At 35.7% G+C, this 19488-nt stretch overlaps 1 protein-coding gene across 2 annotated transcripts; it reads left to right on the top strand.

Moving 5' to 3' along the window:
- The first annotated feature begins 10220 nt into the window (after nt 1–10220).
- On the top strand, nt 10221–15627 carry LOC149793081 (uncharacterized). 2 transcript variants are annotated; one of them, XM_089966979.1, is made up of 3 exons: nt 10221–10377; nt 13041–13199; nt 15414–15627. In XM_089966979.1, the coding sequence occupies exons 1-3, from the start codon at nt 10317–10319 to the stop codon at nt 15557–15559; spliced, it is 366 nt and encodes a 121-aa protein (XP_089823105.1). In that variant the 5' UTR covers nt 10221–10316; the 3' UTR covers nt 15560–15627. The 2 variants fall into 2 exon arrangements, with proteins under 2 accessions (XP_089823105.1, XP_089823107.1); XM_089966981.1 differs by lacking the exon at nt 10221–10377 and adding an exon at nt 11171–11295.
- The last annotated feature ends 3861 nt before the right edge of the window (nt 15628–19488 follow it).

Raw genomic sequence — 19488 nt, 5'->3', positions numbered from 1 at the left:
AACACTTTGGCGTATCCAAGATCGAAGTCAGTCGCGATGGCAAGACCTTGCGTACTCGACCCTTCGAGCCTAACTTTGACAAGAAGAAAAAGCCACCGGACAGTTAGGAACCAACAGCAGTCACGGCATTACGTACGAGGATTATGCAGGAGGCTATGCTTTGTGGGCTTTTGATTTCACTCCAGACTAAGGCAGCGACGAGGGACATTTCCACCCTTTAAAATCAGGTCAGATTCGTGTGGAACTTAAGTTTGCAAACCGAGACCCTGATGTAACGGTGAACGTCATCCTGTATGTCGAATTCGATAATGCGATAGAAATCAACAGTTTGAGAGAAGTCATTCTAGACTATTAGAAGCCATGGGAGACTTTTATCAATGTTTATATAGTAGAGATTCTTTGGACATGAAATGTGAGGAGACCATGGAAGAAGAATCCCAAGACAAAAACGAAGAAGCCGTAATGATGAAGTCCCGATGGCCAGAACAAGAAGTACATTTAGTCTCCTGTTTTGCTACAGTCCTGGCAGATAAAATTAAGGAATTGATCAAGAAAGATTGCTATGGATGTCAAAACGTTTATCCCAGTCAAATTCAACACGATAAATGCCTGATACTGAATAAGAAGAAAAATTGGACGAGTATCTGGAAAAAACTCATCTCGGAAGAACTCAAGTTTGATCAGTAGTATAAAGGCTTAACGCCTCTGGAGGTCCATCGCATCGAAAGTCTCTTGGACAAGTCTGAGATTATACCCATTTACTTGTCAGAGATTTTCCAAGAGAAAGTCAGGATCGAATTGATCACTTATTATCACCAGTGAATAAAAAAACAACACAAAAAAATGGATACCTGGGAACTTTATTATCTTTTGAACCACAGTTCGTACACTGCTTCTTGGAATTCTGTGCTAAAGATGAACTCCCTCATCGCAAACCTCAAAACCATCAAGCTTATGTGATCAACACGGACGAGAGTCATCTTCCAGGAACCCACTGGGTAGCCGTCTACTTTCCTCAAGAAGGATGTGTGGAATATTTTGATTCGTATGGATTGTTTCCTTTGGAAGACGATATCATTGTCTTTATGAGAAGAAATGCTCAGACCACAAGATTCAATAATGTGAAATTACAAGGCACAGATTCCTTGGTGTGTGGACAATATTGTGTGTATTTTCTGCATCATCGCAGCCTGGGATATTCTTTAGAACATTTAGTAACTAATTTTGATCGTCATTCTTCTAGAAACGATGAGAAAGTAGATCGATGGTTTTGTGACCATTATGATTATCTTTTGTCTCTAGCTAGGAAACGAAGTGCACATCAATGGCCCAATGACTACCAACAGTGGAAATCACAATTTCATTCACAACGTTGTCAGCCATGTCCAAAATAGATAGTTATTTGAAAAAATGTTTAATGTTATATTGAATGGTTATTGTTAAAAAGTTTTTGTTTGTGGTTAGTTATGAATTATTGGAATAAAAATGTTGTGCTTTGAAAAAGAATGCCTTTGTCGTTTGTTTTACTATGGGTATCATGATTCATGCTCTTTGACTTCTCTCTATCCCTCACATAACACTAATTTAGCGTTCCGACTCGAAAACCGTGTAGGGATGTTTTCCTTCGCCAATCTGACGATCCATTGTCGACTCATCCTCCTACGAAGATGTGCTCAAGATTAGCCAAGCTGAACGAAGCCTACGTGATTTTGCATCGTGTCAGACAAAGTTTGATAACGAAGTCTGAAGAGATAGAGAATGTCAGAATGTTAAAAGTCACTGAAGACCTGATAGAAGAGCTTTTCAGAGAAGAAATTAACAGGGAGAAAGAAGAATGGACGGAGAAGCACAGACTTCAGAAACAGCAGAGAGAAAAGAGAGAGCAGCAAGAGAGAGCAGCAACAGCAGCAGCAGCAGCAGGAACCTGACAGAGGTTTTGTAGACTGTCGTGTCGACACGAAAGAGTTCTCCTTCTCTTTCCGAAGATGCAGACCTTATCCTGTGAGAAAGCCTGTCGTCAGAGGAGGCCGCTCTCTTAGTTCCTAAAAGATTGCCCTAGCTCCTCGTTCACACAAAAAAACCCCAGCCCTTTTCAGGGCTACCCCATACTCTCGAAAAGAAATAACATTCCATTGCCTATGATATAATAGAAAAAAATTAGAAGTGCGTATATAAGCACATGATTTCTTTATCTTGGCTAAAAAGTGCGTGTATAAGCATTTTCTTTAAGTGGCTTGTCAAATATTTTAAAAAATAGTGATGGTTAGTAAAAAAGCGAGTGAGTGTTTCTTTTAGGTCCGCGCGTTTTTGGCAATATATAAGTAATGTAAGATTTGGGTCTTAGGGGATGTTTTCCTTCACGTCCGTGCTTTTGATATAAATACGGAAACGCTCGTCAGTCTGGCTACCCCTGTTGATTCGTTAACAGTAAAGAATTAACACCAGACTAACAAAACTTATGGAATTTCAGATGCACCTGGAATATGCCAGGCGCATCCTGGACGAGCTGGCCATGGAGGCTGTAGCAGAGGAAGCAAGGATAGAGGAAGAGGAAGAAAAGAAGAAGAAGGAAGAAGAGGAGGAAAAGAAAAAGGAATCCTGCCTCACGTCATTGTAAGACCTGTGTGTGAGGTTAAGCCAGAGGCAAGGACGCCTCCACAGAGACAAACACCACAGCCACTACCAGTACCGCAGCCTCTACCAGCACCACAGCCAGTACCAGTACAGCTGCGTGCACAGGATATAAGGAGGATACAACATCCAAGAGTGTGGAATAGGAGAAGAGAGAGGGACGTTTTGACAATCCCAGAGACAGAAGATTGGGAGAGCGAAGCGAATCATCCTCCCTCTTCGCTCCCAGCCACAAGAGTAAACTGGGAGAACGATTGGAGGCTTAGATGTGTCTGCGGTGCCAGATCGGGGAGATGTAGGCATTAGCCAGGTGCCTCTGAAGTTAAAAAAATCCCAGCCCTTTTCAGGGCTAACCAAAACTCTAGAAAAGAAACAGTATTTAATTTGCCAATCGTATAAGTGTGGAGTAGTGTGAATATAAACACGCACTCTTTTCTTGGTGTAATTGTATGCGTTTATGTGTATTTGTAAAAGCTAACGTAAGTTTGTGTGAATGGTAGATTATTGGGTTTTGTAAGCGCTCAAGTACGTTTGTGTAGACAGTAGATTATGGTCATGTTTTTTGCTGCTTCCCGTGTATAGATAGTATATTATGGTTATGTTTATGCTGCTTCCCGTGTGTAGATAGTATATTATGGTTATGTTTATGCTGCTTCCCGTGTGTGGATAGTAAAATTTGGGTTTGATTTTGATGCTTCGCAAGTGTGGATAGTAGATAATGTTTTTTTTTTTTTGCTGCTTCCCGTGTGTGGATGGTATGTTTGGGTTTTGTTTTTTGCACCTTCGCGTGTGGATAGTTTAATTTTGGTTTGATTTTACTGCTTCGCGTGTGTGGATAGTATATTATGGTTATGTTTTACTGTCTCATTACGTTAGCGTGGATAGTAGATAATATGAGAAGAGAAAAGTAGGGGATGTTTTCCTTCACGTCCGTGCTTTACATATAAGAACTCATAGAGTTCGTCGTTCGCGCCATTCTACGGAATAACTAAAAAAAGAAGATGGCAGTAGCTTCAGACCTGTTCAACAATTTAAAGGAAACATACTATTGGATGATAGATAGTGAATATGTAGTGGAAAGAAGTGAAAGAGAATGGAGGATAAGAAACAGCCTGGACTTTGCTAACAAACTAAAAGTAGCCAGGGAGAAGATAGAGGAGTTAATAGAAGAAGAAGTGAAGAAGTTGAGAGGGTTTATTAATCCACCGTATGTCAGAGTTGGAATTTGTTAAATTTCCCTTGACGCCAGGGTACAAACCACCTATTTTAACGTTAAAGTCCCCTTGAGGCTATAGTATCCCACTACACTACTCCTGTTCTCTATGTGCACTGAATTTCAACGTTTGGAACTTGGAGCATGAGTTCAGAAATATTTTTTTAGATTTTTTTTGCTAGTACTGGTCTATATTTGTAACTAGTAAAATCTGATTTCCATTTGTCAGTGACATCATTTGCACAGAAGTATTATAGTTGTCATAATGGCTGGTTTGGAAACTCCCTACAGAACTGCAGTGATTGGTTGACAGTGTCACATCAGTGCAGTACATGATGGGTAAAAATAGTCCATATATGTTTTCGTTCCAAAATGGTGGTTTTAGTTATCTGTAGTCTCATGACAATTGAATGTGTGACAGCTTCCAAATTTTGATGAGGACATTAGTCCAACTCAAGTACCTTATTTGATATGGAAGCTTTCAGGCTGAGCTAGAGTTGATTGCTCAAAACAACAATTGAGTGTACGGATCAGATCTTATGAAACAGCGTTTTAGCAATCATCTGAATTTTGCATGCTTGTGGAAAAATTAAAGTTTTAAGATCTGATAACTTCCATGATGTTGACTTTATTCTGATTAATGTTTCTGAATCTTATAATCAGAATTTATGGAATTTAAGTTGACTGTTTTGGTTTGTGGACATTATTATTATCATTCGGAATATTTTTGAATGTATTCGGATTACTTGAATATATTGGAATTGATCGAACTCTTAGGATTTTATTAACCACCGTGTTATATATAATTCTTTAGTCTTGCATTTTAGGGAAATAAATTTATGTTTTCAATTTCACAAAACTTGTTAGTTTTCGCTCCTTCTTGTTACGCAGTCTAAACTTTGGGCCGTAACATACCATACAGTAAGTCAGTGGCGTACTGGAGGGGGGGGGGTGCAAGGAGGGGGGTCCGCCCCGGGTGACAGCCAGAAAGGGGGGGGGGGTGTCATCGGGAGAGTTGAAATACAAGTTTTCAAACCAAATGAAAAATTCGCCAGCGTAAATTCCCAAAATTTTTAATGGCCTGCATTTTTCTTATTTTTCCAGTTTGCTTAATATCAGCACTGTTGCGTTTAAAAATATACTTGCAAACATACTAAATTTTTCTCTGTGTTTACAGTTTTTACATTATTTGTGTGAGTGCCAAAGGAAGAATCCACTTCGAGTGCTAAACACTTTAGGTACGCCCCTGCAGTCAGTTATTTTTAATTTTTCACTTTGTATTTTAGTGAAATTCATTTATAGTTTCAATTTTACAAAGCTTGATGTTTTTCTTGTTTTTTTTTTTTTTTTTTTTTTTTTTTTGTTACTACGTTTAAGACCAATGAGTCGTAAGAGTAATAATTTATGAAGTGATATACTGTTTAGGTAGAGAAGTTAACTATGGTTGAAGTACACTACAATCAATTAAATCAGTGCAGAATAAACCGTAAAACACCAATATCCTACTAAGAGGCACACGAATGTGGAACTAAACATTATACCTTTATTTAAATACATAACATTCATGAATGACATTTATGAAATGAGTAAAAAATAATTCTACCTTTGCAAGCCTTGACGAGTAAAAGATGTGAGGCAAATTGAAGCTACCATGATGGAGAAAAAAAAGAGCCAATAAAATTTTAAGTTGCAGTATCGCTGGGATTGTCTCTGCTGCTGTCATGGCGGCGGGTAAATTTGAAAGTGAACGATGGCCTAGTGGTTTGAGCGTCCGCCTCGGATGCGGGAGGTCGTGGGTTCGATCCCCGGCCGAGTCATACCAAAGGCTTACAAAAATGGTACTAATAGCTGCCTCGCTCGACGCTCAGCATTAAGAGGTTAGTGTTAGGACTGGTCGGCCTGGTGTCAGGATAATGTGACTGGGTGGGACATCATGCTACATATCTGCGGCATGATGCCCCAGTGCTAGACATCACTATAAACTGCTACACTGCAGACATCGTAGCGATATGACTGAAACATTGTTAAAGCTACGTTAAAAATACAAATCACACACACACAGACTCGCGCGCGCGCGCAATCTGGTGGACATCAAATTTATGATGTGGTCAGCGTTCCACGTGTATGTCGTCATTTTTATATATCCGTAGCCGGTTGTAGTTCATCGAATGCGGGAACGTGTTTACCATACAATACAGCGGGGCTTATTTTTACTTAACTACTATCAGTACAGATGGATATTGACCGGTTGTAACAATGTCAAACTAATGAGATAAAGAAGAATTATTGTATGGCGTGCTAACCTAAATAACAGTATCATGTGATAATTTCATTGATGTGTCTACCGATTGATGGCATCAACTGACGCCTTATAAGTTTTATACTCTGAGGCAGTAAATACAAAAAAATGATTTAAAACCTTTCAATTCAATAAACGAGACCATACATGAATTAACCTTCAAATGATATAAAATGCATGCATATGTTTGGCCAATACAGCTGGTATTCGATACAAATTTTATGAAGTTTGGATAATCTATGGCATTTTAATACAAATTGTAAATGCTTGATGCCATAAAAATTGCACCACTATCAAGCAAATTTCATTAATCATATAAAACACGAAAGATTCATTAAGGTTTTAAAAATCTTTCATATTACACATGATAGCGTTACAAGTTTAACCGTACTGTAAAACAATACGAAACATACTAAAATTAAACCTTGAATAAAACTCCCCCAAAATTATTATTACCAGAGAGAGAGAGAGAGAGAGAAACCCTCTCAACACAACGCACAATCGCAGCTAAGTTGGCATATAGTCTTACGCTTGCGTTGTTATTAGTCATTAGTAAGTGACATGTTAGTCATACGCCTGCTTTGTTATTAGACATTAGTATTTGACTCGTGTTAGTCATACGCATGCTTTGTTTTGATTTATTAAGTAGTGTATGCATGGAGCTTAGATTCGTGAAGGAACACTTCAAGGCAATTAAATCAGTATAGTATTCGCATTCACAACACAGCGTTACATATTAACAATAACGAATGAATATTTATAAATGTTTCTGGTTTGATCTCGCGTTATTTCGTTATAACATTTTCAGTGTCCAAACACAGATGTGTCAATCACAGTTTCACTTCATTGTTCAGGAAGAAAAAGAACTTACGCTTGTAACTCGGAAATTATTGGAATTTTTTTAACGTTGGAACATTCTGTGGATGGCTCGTCAGTTCACATTTTATCAGCAGTGAAACACCGCCACATCGATGCAACATCTTCGAATGTCCATGATTAGGTATCGAGTCCAAGAAAGTGGAAAGCCTATACGTGGCAAGTGTGTATATCGCCCTATCCTGCTTCATATCCTAGTGTGAATATATATATATATATATATATATATATATATATATATATATATATATATATATATATATATATATATATATAGTCATACCGAAGGGGCGGTATATATAAGTATATATAGACATACCGAAGGGGCGGTATATATCAGTAAACAAATTAAGCTATATATATATATATATATATATATATATATATATATATATATATATATATATATATATATATATATAGGTTGCACATAGATTATTAGGAAATGATTGATTGCTAGTTCAGCTGTCACACAAATGTACTTAGTTAGCAAGATGTTTCATAAATTGTCGTCTGATTCAAATTCTCAGGCTTGACAATTACAACAAAAATATCGATTTGTGAAAAAGAAGCATTCCTTTGCAAAAAGCCCCTGGAAAGGTAAATCAATTACAGCAAGATGTTTTGGCAGAATTCGATTTTAAAGCTGAATGTATAACTGTCATTACTGAGTATCTCCTTACAAATTTTATTTCTTTAAGCGCACAGTTCACGCTGAAATGGACAGTTTTTACTCAAATTTTGTTTTTCACTTATCGTAAATTCGTATAGCCAATTATTTTCAGGCGTACGGCCTGATTCAACTCGCCTGTAATTTTACATGGCTCAAATACTCCTTAAACCCGGGTAGCGTGCTGTTATTGGAAGTTTTGATATCTATTTATGGTCACTCTTATTATTCCAACAATTCTTATTACTATATTTACCATAAAAAATACTCTTAAGTCATCTTATAGCGTTGATAGAATATTGGGCATGCTGTTTTTTCATTTAGGGGGCGCTTACCAGTTATTATGTACTTTTGAGAGAGTGACGTATGTAAGGTGAAGTTGTTTGCATTTAAAACAGGCACAGTGGAGAGAATGTTGGCATACCTCTATGCTACATTAATGTAATGTGGATGATATTTCTTTGGATATTGTACTTTTGGAAATTGTACCTGATCTAAGCACACTGCTAACTAAATTGACTGTTCCCTTGTGCATAAAAATCAGCCTGAATTGGTCTAAAGTACACAATCCATAGCAGCTATTAAAATATGGAAAATGAATTTTGCCAGACTAGACAATACCAGCTTCTGAAAGTGCAATGAATGAATTACCAAATATATAAAATGTAAAAAAAAGTTATCGGATCTTTTTTATACAGTTTACCTCTGAAGTTCATGAAGTGAAAATGACCAGGTGGAGCTAGCACTTTTGTGAAAGGTGCGCATCTAGAGTAAGGCCAAGCTGTGTACTCTATAACCTATATTACACCCATCAATCAATCACCAAAATAAAGGGAATTAAAGGTTCTTTGAATTATACCTAAGATATGCAAGGTCTTTTTTAAATAGCCAGTATAACCAGTGAGGAAAGCCGGGGAAATTCTTTTTAAAATTCTAACCTCACGAAAAATGCGAAACTGTAGAGTGCCACCTTAAGCAGTGTATATTTGGTTAAAATCTTGACAAAACCCAATACCATAGTTCGTCATTTCCGTATTCAAATACTTACCTATGATACTTAAAATCGTAAAACCACATTATTGCTGTTATTGTTTTGTGTTTAATGCCCGTCCTCTGCGCAAGATAGCGTATACATGGCGGCCAGAATAACTGGTAGAGTAAGAACCCGAGAAAATCCCTGTAAGAACCACCAACCCACGGGAATCTACTGACAGCTTTCTCAAATACCCACATTTGCCGAGCCGAAGATTCGAACCCACGTGGAGTGAGGTGAGATGTCAGTGATTGGTAAAGACCACACGGCCACCCAGTGCCCCTGATACCATTTTACTTTAGTTCTGTATTTCTGAGTTAATACTGATTAAGGTTAAAAAGATGGAATAAAACACTCACAATTAAGCCCTGATTTAGGGTAACACATGGCCCAAAACACTTACGAATACGCCCTGAATTAGGGTAAAGACATGGCCCAAAACATTCACGAATACGCCCTGATTTAGGGCAAAAATATGACCCAAAACACTCAAGAATACCCCCAATTCAGTGTAAAAACATGGCCCAAAACACTCACGAATACGCCCTAATTTAGGGTAAAAACATGGCTCAAAACACTCACGAATACGCCCTGATTTAGGGTAAAAACATGGCCCAAAACACTTACGAATGCGCCCTAATTTAGGGTAAAAACATGACTAAAAACACTCACGAATGCGCCCTAATTTAGGGTAAAAACATGGCTCAAAACACTCACGAATACGCCTTCTATCAGACACAGTGTGCAAATAATTTAATATTATTTTAAACAAAGGCATTTTTAATCAATCCTGCTTAGGCAACATTTTGAAGATTTTGCTCTGTAGACTAACTACGAACGAAGTATTTCTTTTCATGAAACCAGAGTTACAGTCCTCGTAGTTGATTAAAACAGTCCTTATCACAAAAGGTGATACTAATGAATAGAGCTTGTAGTTCAAAAATGTTAATAAATATAACTTAATGCTGAATAAAAAAAGTAATTAATAGGATTTATTGATGAATGAAAAAACGTCCTTCCCACGATAATAATTAATAATAATTATTGATGAACAAAAAAGTCGTTCCCACGATAATAATTAATAGGATTCATTGATGAATAAAAAAGTCCTTCCCACGATAATAATTAATAGGATTTATTGATGAATAAAAAAGTCCTTCCCACTATAATAATTAATAGGATTTATTGACGAATAAAAAAGTCCTTCCCACGATAATAATTAATAGGATTTATTGATGAATAAAAAAGTCCTTCCCACGATAATAATTAATAGGATTTATTGATGAATAAAAAAAGTCCTTCCCACAATAATAATCACTAGGATTTATTGATGAATAAAAATCTTCATCCCACAAAAAGTCACAGTAGTCCAATTAATGCGGGATTTCTGACCAGCAGAATGCTTGTTAAAGCGCATGAATAAACTACTTGACAACGACACGTCAATGCTTCAGCACAAAATAACAAGGCAGACAGTAATCTATCAAATATGAATCGTCTCATTGTTTTAAGTAGTCATGAATAAAATAATTATACTCAGTAGACCACGTGACCACGTGCAAAAAAACAGTCAGTTGGAAAACAGCATTAGAAGATGAAGGTGCTTTTACTGTTGTCTGTAACTTTATATAACATATGGAGAGTTTCCACACATGGTAAGAACATTTTATTAAATCATTTATGAGTCTGGGTTGAAAATTTGCCTTGTCAATAGATCTTCTACACAGCATATCGTGGAATTGGCATTGATTTTCCCATGCAAATTTACTATCAGATTACTTCCATTTTTGTGAGATGGGGTACGGGATCCCAGCTCTGTGTGAAAGTATCAAGTCAGAACTCTACTAACTTATTCAAACTTTGCATGAGTTAATCGTAGATATTTAAATCATTAAATTTAGAACACTAGTTTCTGGAGAAAAAAAAAACGGTGTTTAATTGTTAAGTATTAACGAATGCGAGAGCGAAGATTCTCAAGGACTCGATTTTATTTCTATTTGTTGTTTCGTTTCTTTTATCTTAAATAAATTAATTCCCTTTCTTTCCTTACACACACACACACACACACACACACACACACACACACACACTTTTAGCACGTGTTATGCCTGCTTTTTGATGCAAGTGGTGATGGGGGTGGGTGTGCAATATGAAAGTGTCGCTGGCGCTTGATTCACCACAATTAATCAGCATTATATATCAATTTGTATTCTACAGCAACATGCATAGTAGTAGGTCTATCTATCATCACTGTCATTGACATATCATGCAGATAAACCACACTATGCTATTAACGCGGTTACTTTGAAATGTTAAGTTCATTGGAGTGTGACCTTTTTCCATTTTCCTTATCAGACTGACATATACAGAAGTGTTGGGCTAAAATAAATACATCAAATGTTTGGTGAAGTGTCATTTTCACTCTTTTGCGTTATAAAGATATGCATGTGCCTCATTACAACGTTAGAAATGAATGAGCATATTTTGCATTAGTTAGAGAGATACATTCTTAATGCGGCGGGGACAGTGTAATTTGGGAAAGGGTCTGTCATTTAGAGCACTCGGAATATATGGTAATTTTTACTTGTACAAGACTAAATGTTGGATACAAATATGTGGTTTACGATAGAGTTCTAGACTGAGCATATCACGTTTCATCATAGGACACTGTCAATTCAGACTGAGCGTCGCAATAGCTGCCTTTATCAAGCGTCAAATTTAAACCTCCAGTCGACATTCACCGCGTAGTGACGCGTTTCAAAGAGAACGTATCTAACAATGCCCGAAACCGATTACAATTATGATTTTGATCGTTGCTGCTGAACAAGCACTACGCAGGAAAATAATGTCTGCTTTTAGGCACGACTTTTCCCTAAACGGATAACAGTTCGTAGGCTGTCGTAACAGTTGGCGGTTATTCTCAGTTCATGTGATTTTTTAAAGCTATAGTCTGACTCTACATCCCCGTTTGTTTGTATCCCCCTACCGATTTCAAAAACGAGAACGTTTAATGTGATAACAAGTACACAGAACTAAGTCAACTGAATCATTGATTTATAATTTCTAACCGGACTGTAACCAGAATGGACTAACGATGGATCCCCTGTACCATTTCATGCTTAACGGACTTTACATACTAACACGGCGCCATATTGCGTACACTATAGGCTAGTTTATTTTCCATCAGACAACATAATAACGTAGTTCATCTTGTTCGGCAAATGCTGAATAATTGCGTAAATTACATAACGTTGAGAGTTTGGAAGTATATCCCTCTGCATACATGAACACAGAAATTAAACCGCTTGTTAAATCCACTTGAAAAGCGTAGTTGTCATTTTCCTTTGCTTGATTCGACTTTGTAAATATCGGAAGCAGACGACTTATGTATGTACATCTGTAGTCGTGATACACCCCTATGCTGAAAATGGACTTGTCCAGAAACTGGAAATGGATCCGAGCATGTCCGTCTATTGCACTGAAAACTTCCGTTAAGCATGAAACACGCATAAAATGACGGTTTTAGGGCCACTCTACTCAGAGTCAGGTTAGAAACTGTAAATCAATGAATGAATTGACTAAGTTCCTTGCACTTTTTATCACATTAAAGGTTTCCATTATTTAAATTGGTAGGGGGTACAAACAAACGGGTTTGTATTATCAGACTATAGTTTCTGAAACGGGCGATAACGTATCAGACCTCTGTTACTACTTTCCTCGCAACGTTCCATCCAAAACTCTTGGGTGATATTCTGTGTAACTAAGTTAGGGGAGGGTGCAATTTCTATGTAGTATGATTTACACTTGCACCACCTTCTCATTTGGGTAACTACTGACTACACCCTAACTGGGATCAGACCACAAGAAAATGTTTCAGGTTGGGTTTGGAGCCAAGCAGTTCTAAGTAAATTTAGACGTGTTGTTTGCCTGTGTCTTTCACCGTGAAATATTTATGACAGGGACTGGTTTTTACGATGGAATGATGGGGATGGTGTCATTTTTTATTTTGAGATGACTTTTATTGTGCTTGCGAAAGCAGTATGGTGGAAGCGCACTTGTAAAGTAAGTATGAAATATAGAACAAAACTAAGTTTTCATTGACCCGGAAATGGAATCATGACCCCAGTAGTCCTTTTTCCACTGTGATTAAAAAATGACAAGTTGTACCGTGTGTTAATGTACTATAATGGCAATGTCACCTCTACCATCAGTGTGTCTTTGGAATGTTGGTCTGAGTTCAGCTGGGAGAAATGAACGTAGGTAATATATAATAAAATAATTAGTGGACTGACCACAACTGTTCACATTGCTCTTACAGACTACAATATCTGCGCTCGAGGGGAGATAGCATATCACCAGATGTGTGGTGGCTTCGAGTTCTACCAGCTGCCTCCGTGTGGAATTGGTCAGATATGCAGACTATATCCCGGATCTTTCTATGGAAGATGTTGCAAGAGAATTATCATCGCACCAAAACGTAAATTTTAATTTACAAAAGTTCAGATTTAATTTTGTGTTTTCTAATCATTTAATGTTGTTATTGTCTCACTTTCTTCATCGCTTCTGGTTTTCATTTGTTCATAACCATGTTGCATGTCAGCTGTAAATACAATAAGGAATAATTTGATATATGGAGACAAGTTAATACCCATTCCAGATCAATACGTTTTCCAGACTGGTACGTGTACCTTACGAATTATGTATATTTATACTGATTATTTTCCCTGAACATTAGGTTGGGTATTCTTAAAAAGACAACAATGCGAAGTCTATACAGCACCATACAATGCAATGAAGAGCAAACATCAAGCTAAATTGATCGCGAAAACTCTAATAAAAGATTATTTTTACTTGTAATGGAATATATTTCTTTATGTGGGTGGGTGGGGATGAATGCTAGTATTACCTTGTTAATTGTTTTTCTATTATTTCTGCAACCAGAGCTTTCTCCGTGTTTATTCTTTGGTTGTGAATGTTCCATATGTCTACGTATAAATCATATTCTCAGCGCGGATGCATTCTCACGCACACTAATGCTTGTACGTATCTGCGATTATTTTAATTCGCGTTTGATGTACAGTGAATAATAAGTGTCTTTAAACAATATCAGTGTTTTAGTAGCGTTATGTCATAGCAGCTTTATGTAACAAGACAATATAACGCATCAAACAAACATTCAATTTGCCAAAATATAAATTTATTTCCCTAAAATATAAAATCAAACAAAGTGAAAAAATTAAAAATAACTTACGGTATTGTATGAATTCATAAAGTTTCTAATTGTACTATCAATTTCTCAATAATCCTGAAAGAATCCAAAGGTATTTCGAATGAAGGTTATAATGTGCTCATGTGCTAACACCAATAAAGAAATATCCAAACGTTTTATTTCCAAATACTCAAGTTATAGCTCAATGTCAATAAAGTTTTTGAATGCTTCACGCAATCGAACGGAATTAATTAAATATCCAAGTCCATGAATAAATTCACAGTAGTCTAGTAAGGTACTGTCTGTTTAGAATAACATGTTTTCCTCTCTGCAATTTCAAATAACAAATTATAAATAAATCAAATTTCATATCCGACTCTTACAAGAATAAATATAATTGAAGAATGATAATGAGGTGCTTTAATTGTCTTATATAGTTACCTAATGCATATGGAATAAACAAATCTGAATTACCAGAAAAGATTCCCGAAAATGTATATCCTTTTATCATGAAATCTCTTAACAGTCATGGTCTGACGTTTTAATTATTGAGCAAATCAGTAAATAGGGCTTGCATTATATCTCTATAAGACAAACGTAATCATAATATCACGTGATGTTGACATGGCCTCCATTTGACCAATTCGTTGGCCTACTTTGAAACAGTTGTTGGCATACAATTTGGTAATTGACCTTGATTTATGAAAGGAAACTTGTACATGTAAACAACTCGCGCGACATGACATTACCTTTAAAGTGCGTTCTAAAGTGTTAGAATTACCATTCGTAATAACATTGTCATTAACCCAGATGACCTAAATAAAAACTGTAGTATAAAATAATATATAATATAGATATCCGTAACAAAAGCTTTGAGAGTTATGAATTCTCCTACTTGACTGATTGTTTATTCAGGTGGAATTATCTCATGAATTAGAAATGGTTTGATGCAATTATTTTTAAGATATTTGATAATCTACTGTTGCTGACAGTAATTATGACCATAACAAAAGCGTTGTAAGAGCCTTTATTTAAATTTTGATAGATAAAGCATCACTGTAACACCTTTGAAGACACAAGTTGCTAGCTAGAAAAATGTAAATAAAATGAAAGGCAGGAAGCATGTGTCTTTGGGGAGAAAAAGTAATAAGAACAAAACTTTTGGTTATTTTATTTCGTCTAAACTAACGTCGAACTTGCATAAAAGATTTACTCTTACTCCACAAAACACAATTCTGGTTGTGGTAAAAAAAAACAGAATAAAAATCAACAATGACGTTTCTTTATAGAAACATACAATACTAATGATGAAAAATATTCCTTGTTAATTTTGTCTATCCAGAGTAAATTAAAAGTTATTAGCGGAGTAGACTGCTTGTTTAGTAATTTTTATATTCTAATTATGTTATTGAATTATTTTATTTATCATTAAGTTTTTCTGAATCTGAATAGTATTTTGTTTTTAATTTTCTTATGCATCAGCCCGTCCCAGAGTAGGTGGCTGTCCTACTGGGAGCGTACCTGTAGAAGCGAGTTGTGGAGGATTTATAGGGGCTAGTTGCCCCTGGGGAACCTTCTGCGTCAAGCCGCCCAAAACTTCGAATGGCGTATGCTGCAAATGGTGGTAGAGTCTAATATTTACCAACTCTAAATTTTGTGGCACTTTTAGAAAATAAATTATGACAAAAGGCACAAAGCTTGCTCATCATTTCTGTGAACAAAGTAAGATAGTAAGGCTATATCTGAGTGGAATTATTCGCTTTTAATAGCTTCTGTTTTTATTGTAATTAAAACACAAGCTATGTCTGAACACAACTCCAGTGCAAAAACGAGCACACCTCAGTTCGAAACCACTGATATTTAAAATAAATGGAGCCAGAATATGTTACAAAACATCACACTAGCAATAATTACATCAGCAGCAACACGAGTGAATGGATCACAATTGGTCTTGGAGCTTGTAAATAGATCCCTAGGTCGCAAGTGTGATTAACCAATGGTTTCCAACAGCTACGTGCTATTTTAAATAAGCAAATTCAACGAATACATCCTAGATTTTCGACATTCTATACCATGTAGAAACTTGTGCAAGAATGCTTGGTAAACGAACTCCTTCGAGATATATCCAGTAGGCGCTACTCATTAACAAGTATGACTAATCATTAAAATTGACTAAAAGCGAAAATCCACACACATGTCTTACAATACTGAAGAGGTAAGCAATTAGTCGAGGAATTCAATTCATTTGTCAGCCTACTAAAGAACTGCATGTTGACTACAACAAATTTGGAAATGTATTTACATTTTAGGAATACAGAACTGTACTAATTGAATATATATATATATATATATATATATATATATATATATATATATATATATATATATATATATATATATATATATATATATATATGTGTGTGTGTGTGTGTGTGTGTGTGTGTGTGTGTGTGATATTCGCATATCCTATATGCGATATCAGAAATATTTGAAACGAGGACAAATAATATAATACATGGGTGTTTGTTGGAGATTGGAACATGACAATAAATTGTTCTGAAATCAGTGCAGGTCAAGATTACACATGGGAATGACATACCTTCATGAGCTCTATATAATGGTAGCACGATGTCAAGGCAACATATTGAAATGACATACGTTGCACCAGCTCCCTTAACTGTAGCACGATGTCAAGGCAACATATTGAAATGACATACGTTGCACCAGCTCCCTTAACTGTAGCAAGATGTCAAGGCACCATATTAGAATAAGATACGTTGCGCCAGCTCCTTTAACTGTTGCAAGATGTCACGGCATCATATGGGAATACTATACATTACAACTGCATCAGCAAGTCATTCACAAGCATCCACTTTATGCCGTATTTTCAGCATCATAGGCTGATGTGGAATTGAAAAAAATGACGTGCTGTTCTCCATCCAAACTCGTTATCAACATACAATAGGAACTGAATCCCGTTGAATAATTTTGAAGCTAATTTTACACAAGTATAAAGATAAAGTAAAATGGAAAAGCTGTCAACCATACACTGCAATCATATTCAGTATGGTTGACGGATGTTAACATTCAGAATAATGAGCAGCATGATACTGTGACAGCGAAATTGAAATGTCTTGGCATGAGTAAAAGTAGTAAAACTCCCTGTATGAAGTCTAGAAAAAATTAAATTGGAACTGATATAAATATTTCTAAAATATTATGCTCCTTTCTTGCACCGTAACAAGATAAAAACGTGTATGGTCCAGTGAATATAGTCCGAATTGTACATTTCGAAGCATCCAGGAAACATCGAGGAGCGTTAATAATCTTTTGATTCAAGTTATTTGGTGGTGTCACACTCAAGTGTAAAGATATGATACAAACAGACTGCAAGTATCTCTTGAAAATATAGAAAAGAATTTTTAATGTTAGGCTGCTTGAAATGTGTTATTTCTTCACCACAACAAATGAACTAGACTATGTCTTTTTTCTTCCTTCCTTTCACTTAGAGTAATGTATATGTTTTTATGCCCATTAATCAATTTTAGCAATATCTGTATACATTTTCTGGTTTAATGTTGAGTGAAATATTTCCTCATTCCGGTTTTCAAGTTTCTATTAAGTCTTTCAATCATAGATGCATTTTTATAGCTTAGGTAGAAAATATGAAATGTTTTATTTTAAGCAGCGTTTGTCTTTCTGTTATAAAATTTCTTTCCTTCATTTTAACAATATTTTAAAAGGCATTATACACATTGCGACTTCTTTGTAACACATCTATGTCAGCCTTTACATAGAAGAAATATCTATCACAGACTTACTGAATTTATGCAGATATTATCGCTCTAGTATGGTTGCAGATGAACTATATCTGCCTGCTATTGCGAATCAAACTGTCATTTACATAACCATTTAAAACAGATATATTTACTTTTCATGCTTTTGCGATGTGTTGGTAAATTGTTTGGGTAACCATTCTTTCAATACACGGTACTTATTCTTCTTATATTGTTTGATTTATTCCAGACTTTGATTGTAGAGTAAACAACGGGACTTTCAGAAACGTAGTACATACGCCGAAGACACTGCTCACTTGTAATGATTTGAAAAAGACATTTGTTTAGTTTTTATTTTAAATGGATTCATTTGCCATAATGTTTACAGTTTTTACAACATTTTATAACAAAGTGACAATGTCTATATATTAAAATAATGTTTCCCTACTTGAGATGGTGTACAAGCATAGTTTAGTTGTATTAAATAATAACCACAGAGAGAATGGATACAACAGTTTGGCCATTTCTAACATTTTTCGTGATTAAAGAAGGACCTGAGAATTAGAGGTAAAAAAATTAATGGGAATACATTTTTTTGATAGTGCTTATACCTCCAGTGAACCAATTAGAACGGTTAGAATTCTAAAATACACAAACAATATAAACTTTATATTCACACAGATTTGAAGAACGTAAAGACGTTACGTAGTCTCTACAAAATGAGTCAGAAAAATTGAGGATGGCTTCGTAGACTGTAAGGCAAGATATTGCACTGCTTCATGGACATCTATATATGGATTATTATTAATATAAATCAGTCATTATTATAAGATTTTCACGGTGCTGTAAGATGTCTAATGTCTAAGTTTAAGTTATAGTAGATCGCCTGTCGGTTTCTTATCATCACCTCTAATTGTATAAAATATAAATATACACCTAATGTCTTTATTCCGTTTAATTGATATCAATTTATTTCTCTAAAAGCGGTATATTATCTCTGTTTCTCAATCTCAAGATGACAATCATGATAACGGCTACAAACAAGTAACGATATAGTTTATGTACAATATTTAAAGCCATTCCTTCGTTCCATTTTGTAGGATAAAACACTCTTAAGTTTTCTCTACTAAATTTCAGTTATATGTCATGTGTACATCGCGTGTAGATGATACGTGTAAAATTGACAGCTATGGTGACATTATGCCCGCATGACACTGTCAAGACCCCTCTGCAAGACCGTCTTGTTTACTACACATTAGATAAAATGCTGGTGTCTGACATGTATACACCACGTGTACCTTTTCCTGAAATATAGACAGCAAAGTAATTTTGTGAACTCACGAACCTAGAAAAAAGTCTAATATCTGTCATAAGTACTGCACTTGATAACCTACCCTTCATATATAAAATAAATGGCATTAGTTGGTAAAGATAAAGCTTTCATTGATCAGAAAGTAAGCACGTGATCAGGTTCAGCTGCGTTTATCTTTTTGCATAAACTGCGCGGAGAAATACTTTTCTAAAAATACCAACTTCTATCAACAACGTCATGTCCTAAGTAAAATCGAAACACTGCAGCTAACGGCAGAAAGAACGTATGCTTTCAAAGCAAAAGAAATACGTTACAATTTTTTTCTTCAAAAGAATGAATCTTGAAAGTGTAAAATACAAGTCTTTGTAAAAGTTTCTCAAAAATTAATTCTTGTTTTGACTGATTTGTGAATAATTGGTTAAAAGTCACAAATGCAAAGTCAAAGTCAGTGGTCGCCACTACTCGTCAT

This window comes from Sinohyriopsis cumingii, chromosome 8 (genome assembly GCF_028554795.1).
Source record: "Sinohyriopsis cumingii isolate HCF-2022 chromosome 8, ASM2855479v2, whole genome shotgun sequence".
Classification (NCBI taxonomy): domain Eukaryota; kingdom Metazoa; phylum Mollusca; class Bivalvia; order Unionida; family Unionidae; genus Sinohyriopsis; species Sinohyriopsis cumingii.
This window is presented reverse-complemented; position numbering and strand designations above follow the sequence as displayed.

What these genes read in the sequence shown, in the direction of transcription:
- LOC149793081 (XM_089966979.1), top strand. Translation starts at nt 10,317, where the DNA reads ATGAAGGTGCTTTTACTGTTGTCTGTAACTTTATATAACATATGGAGA. An exon ending in ATGGAGAGTTTCCACACATG is followed by an intron (nt 10,378 to 13,040) that starts GTAAGAACATTT and finishes TTGCTCTTACAG; the next exon opens with ACTACAATATCTGCGCTCGA. An exon ending in AATTATCATCGCACCAAAAC is followed by an intron (nt 13,200 to 15,413) that starts GTAAATTTTAAT and finishes CTTATGCATCAG; the next exon opens with CCCGTCCCAGAGTAGGTGGC.